Source organism: Musca autumnalis, unplaced genomic scaffold (genome assembly GCF_047663935.1).
Source record: "Musca autumnalis isolate F117 unplaced genomic scaffold, ASM4766393v1 scaffold_2, whole genome shotgun sequence".
NCBI lineage: Eukaryota > Metazoa > Arthropoda > Insecta > Diptera > Muscidae > Musca > Musca autumnalis.
In genome coordinates this window covers 71,671,423-71,674,728 of record NW_027411755.1, presented here as the reverse complement: position 1 = coordinate 71,674,728, position 3,306 = coordinate 71,671,423, and the positions used below count along the sequence as shown (strand labels likewise).

Here is a 3,306-nt window from a genome sequence, read left to right as displayed (position 1 = left end):
TCCGCGGTTTTGGTTTCATTAATAAAGGAATACACACGCACACCCGATTTTTAAAAAAATTTTACCACAGGCAGGTCTCGTTGTCCTGAACACAAAAATAAATATAGCATTTCTGGGAAGTACATACTTCCCGAGATATAGGCCATTAAAGTTCCGGCAATAACCGGCCTTCGGCCGGGGATTTAAGACTTTCTCCTATGGACAGGGGCAATTCTAGGGAACTGGAACAAAAATTTATTTTAAATTATAAATTTTTCTCTAAGTAGCCGCCCTTCGGCCGGGGATTTAAGACTTTCTTCTGTGGACAGGTGCAAGTCTCGGGAACGGGGAAATTTTTTTTAAATTACAATTTTTTGTAAATAGCTGGCCTTTGGCCGGTGACTTAAAACTTTCTCCTATGGACAGGGGCAAATCTAGGAAACTGGAACAAAAAAGTATTTTAAATTATAATTTTTTCTCTAAGTAGCCGGCTTCCTGCCGGGGATTTAAGACTTTCTCCTATGGACAGGTGCATGTCTCGGGAACGGGGACAACATTTTTTTCAATTACAATTTTTTGTAAATAGCCGGCCTTTGGCCGGGGACTTAAAACTTTCTGCTATGGACAAGTGCAAATCTAGGGAACGGAAACAAAAGTTTATTTTAAATTATTAATTTTTCTCTAATTAGCCGGCCTTCGGCTAAATATTTTTGGAATTTTGAAGGCCTACATCTCGGGAAGTGTGGACTTCCCAGATATGGTATATATATTTTTGTGTTCAGGACAAGAAGACCTACCTGTGGTATTCCCGTCTTATGCCAAACTGTTTTTCATTTTATAACGTTTTTTGCTTCTTCTGCAAAGTTTTGATTTTGTGGGTTACGTCTTCGGGCATTTATGGTGACGAAATATTCTCCAAGAGCTGCGTAGTGGTGTGGAAATCATCCAATGTGTTCCCTGGGAATCGCACATCAATTCTATTTGACAGTAATTCAACACTAATAATTCAACACATTCAAATACATATCCAGGGCAATCATGAATAAAAATTCCGTGCGGAATTTCTTCCCGTTCCCCAATTTCAGTTTTTCATTTTCATATTTATGTACAAAAAGAGAATTTGTCGATTCGGCGAGAATACTCCATAATTAAGTGACTCAAGTAGTTTTCAAAGTTTTAAATATTGATTTTAAAAGAATTTCACTTTTTAAAATTATTTTCCGTGCGAAAAATTCAGAGGGAAATATTATTGATTGCCCTGATCATAAACACATCTTCCATGAAAACAATTCCTCGAAATTGATGTTCAAACCGTGAACTCATGTTAGCAATTCATAGAAAGAAATCAAGCACCCGATTGTCATACATTTGAATAGATTTTAAACCCCCTTTCAAAATGGCAAATTATTTTGGAGTTTTCGAATTTGAAACACCAACCAACATTCTCCCATCTCATATTAAAAACATTAGCAATTTCTTAAATCAACATCATTTCTTCCATCCATTTGTTTATTGTAGTCATTTTGCTTGAGTGTTGTTGTTGTGTGTGTAAAAATATAATAAAAAACATGCTTCTTCTTGAAACGCTCTCCTAGCGTTAATTTTTTTTAATTTTCTTGGAAAAAACTAAACAAACAGACTCTACAAGATGATATACTTAATCATAGTTGGAGGCAAAAAAATAGCAACCAATCTAGTCTTTAGACCATTTTGCGGAGGAGTTTGTTGATCTTGTCTTCACGGTTACCGAAGTCACCACCATCAACGTAGTGGTTAGCCTTCTTGCGCCAGCCGCCAGTGGGGGTGTTCAATTTGAAGGGCCACAAGAAGTTGGAAGCGTGCTTGAATTTGGGACCAACAGTGAAGATTTCATGTACCAAATCTTCAACGCATTGGATGCCATGAGCTTGACGCATCTTACGTTCAATAACAAAGTTATCGGTGATTGGGACACGTTGACGGTTGTGCTTAACGAAACCACGTTTGTAGATCAATTCGCGCACCGACTTCAAGTTGGGATAGCCCCAGGTAATGTAGGGTTCGGCAATACGCAACATGTTGATGGTAGCCTTGTTCAACTTGATGAAGACACCATTGTTGATTTGACGCAAACGGAAGAGTTGCAAGACCTTGCGGACCTTAGGGGCAACCTTGTTGATACTGGAATAAAAATAGACAACACGTTAGTGTTAGCTTTGCGGCAGGTAAACAAAGTTATGATGGCATGGCAAAGTAAGGTTATGTTTATAAACAACAAATCAACAATGTGGAAATCACTGCACATTCAACACAACACAGATCCATAGTGTAACAACCTTAATTTGCCATTGCACCATAAATACACAGTGCCGGCCCTGAAACCAGATGTAAACACTTACCCGCGAATACGGATCACGAAAGCCAATTTAGCTTCAGCGGGTACATAGAATTGACCACGGCTCTTAGCCAAACGACGCAACTTAATTTCACGTCTGTCAGCCTTAATGTATTCACTTTGGTATTTTTCAGCACGTACCAAATTTTCACGTTTACGCAAAGCAATGACAGCAGCGCGTTTCAACTTCCTTTTGGTTTCGAGGGCACGTTTGCTCAATTGCTTCTTGCTGAACTTCAATTTGGATTCAGGCACAACTGGGAGCTTTTTAGCTCCGGTTTTCTTTGCGGCCGTGGCAGGCATCTATATGAAGAACACATTTTATCTGATTAATAACGGTAAATTCATTTAATTTGCACTAATTTTCGGCAAAAACATTAAAATCTTCACTAACCTTTACTTGTCACAGTGCACGTTGAAAGAGAAAAGGAAAAGGCAAAAGGAAGTTGTTTTCAATGTTGTCAGTACTGCGGAAATGTTGTCAGCACTGTTGAATACAACTCTGTGTATTCGATAACTGTCCTACGCGTGATTTAGTGAAGACGTAACGTAGTTTTGTTATGGAGGTATTTTATGTTTATCATTCTGTTTGTAACATCTGAAAGGGATCATTTTAGATAATACAGTGACCGTAGAAAGTTCGTAAAGCCTATTTAAAAGAAACTCTGAAGGTAGTTTTCCAAAGTAAAATTTTATTTTCAGCAACTTGTCTTTAACCCTGCGTTTACAAACGACAGGACAGTTGACTTCATGTATTGATTGTCAAGATCCCACAACTTGCCTGTGTGACGTAGGCGTCCAAACAACTGCGAAAACAGTTGTAAAATTATGAATGAAAATCACCGATTTCTTTTTGTTTTCCGTTCACATATTTTGTTTTGTACATATGCTTTTGTTTTCAGCACATTTGAATTATCATTTCACTTCTTTTTAACAAAAATGTCAAAAATTTG

The 3,306-nt window shown here is 37.8% G+C and overlaps 1 protein-coding gene across 1 annotated transcript; it reads right to left on the bottom strand.

Annotated features, from left to right (window-relative positions):
- Positions 1 to 1,551: 1,551 nt before the first annotated feature.
- On the bottom strand, positions 1,552 to 2,886 carry RpL7 (ribosomal protein L7). The gene is made up of 3 exons (XM_073967906.1): positions 2,748 to 2,886; positions 2,358 to 2,656; positions 1,552 to 2,139 (listed from the first exon to the last, which is right to left on the bottom strand). Exons 2-3 carry the CDS (start codon positions 2,654 to 2,656, stop codon positions 1,680 to 1,682), a joined length of 759 nt encoding a protein of 252 aa, XP_073824007.1. The 5' UTR covers positions 2,748 to 2,886; the 3' UTR covers positions 1,552 to 1,679.
- Between the last annotated feature and the right edge of the window lie 420 nt (positions 2,887 to 3,306).

What these genes read in the sequence shown, in the direction of transcription:
- RpL7 (XM_073967906.1), bottom strand. Translation starts at nt 2,656, where the DNA reads ATGCCTGCCACGGCCGCAAAGAAAACCGGAGCTAAAAAGCTCCCAGTT. An exon ending in TTCGTGATCCGTATTCGCGG is followed by an intron (nt 2,140 to 2,357) that starts GTAAGTGTTTAC and finishes TTTTTATTCCAG; the next exon opens with TATCAACAAGGTTGCCCCTA.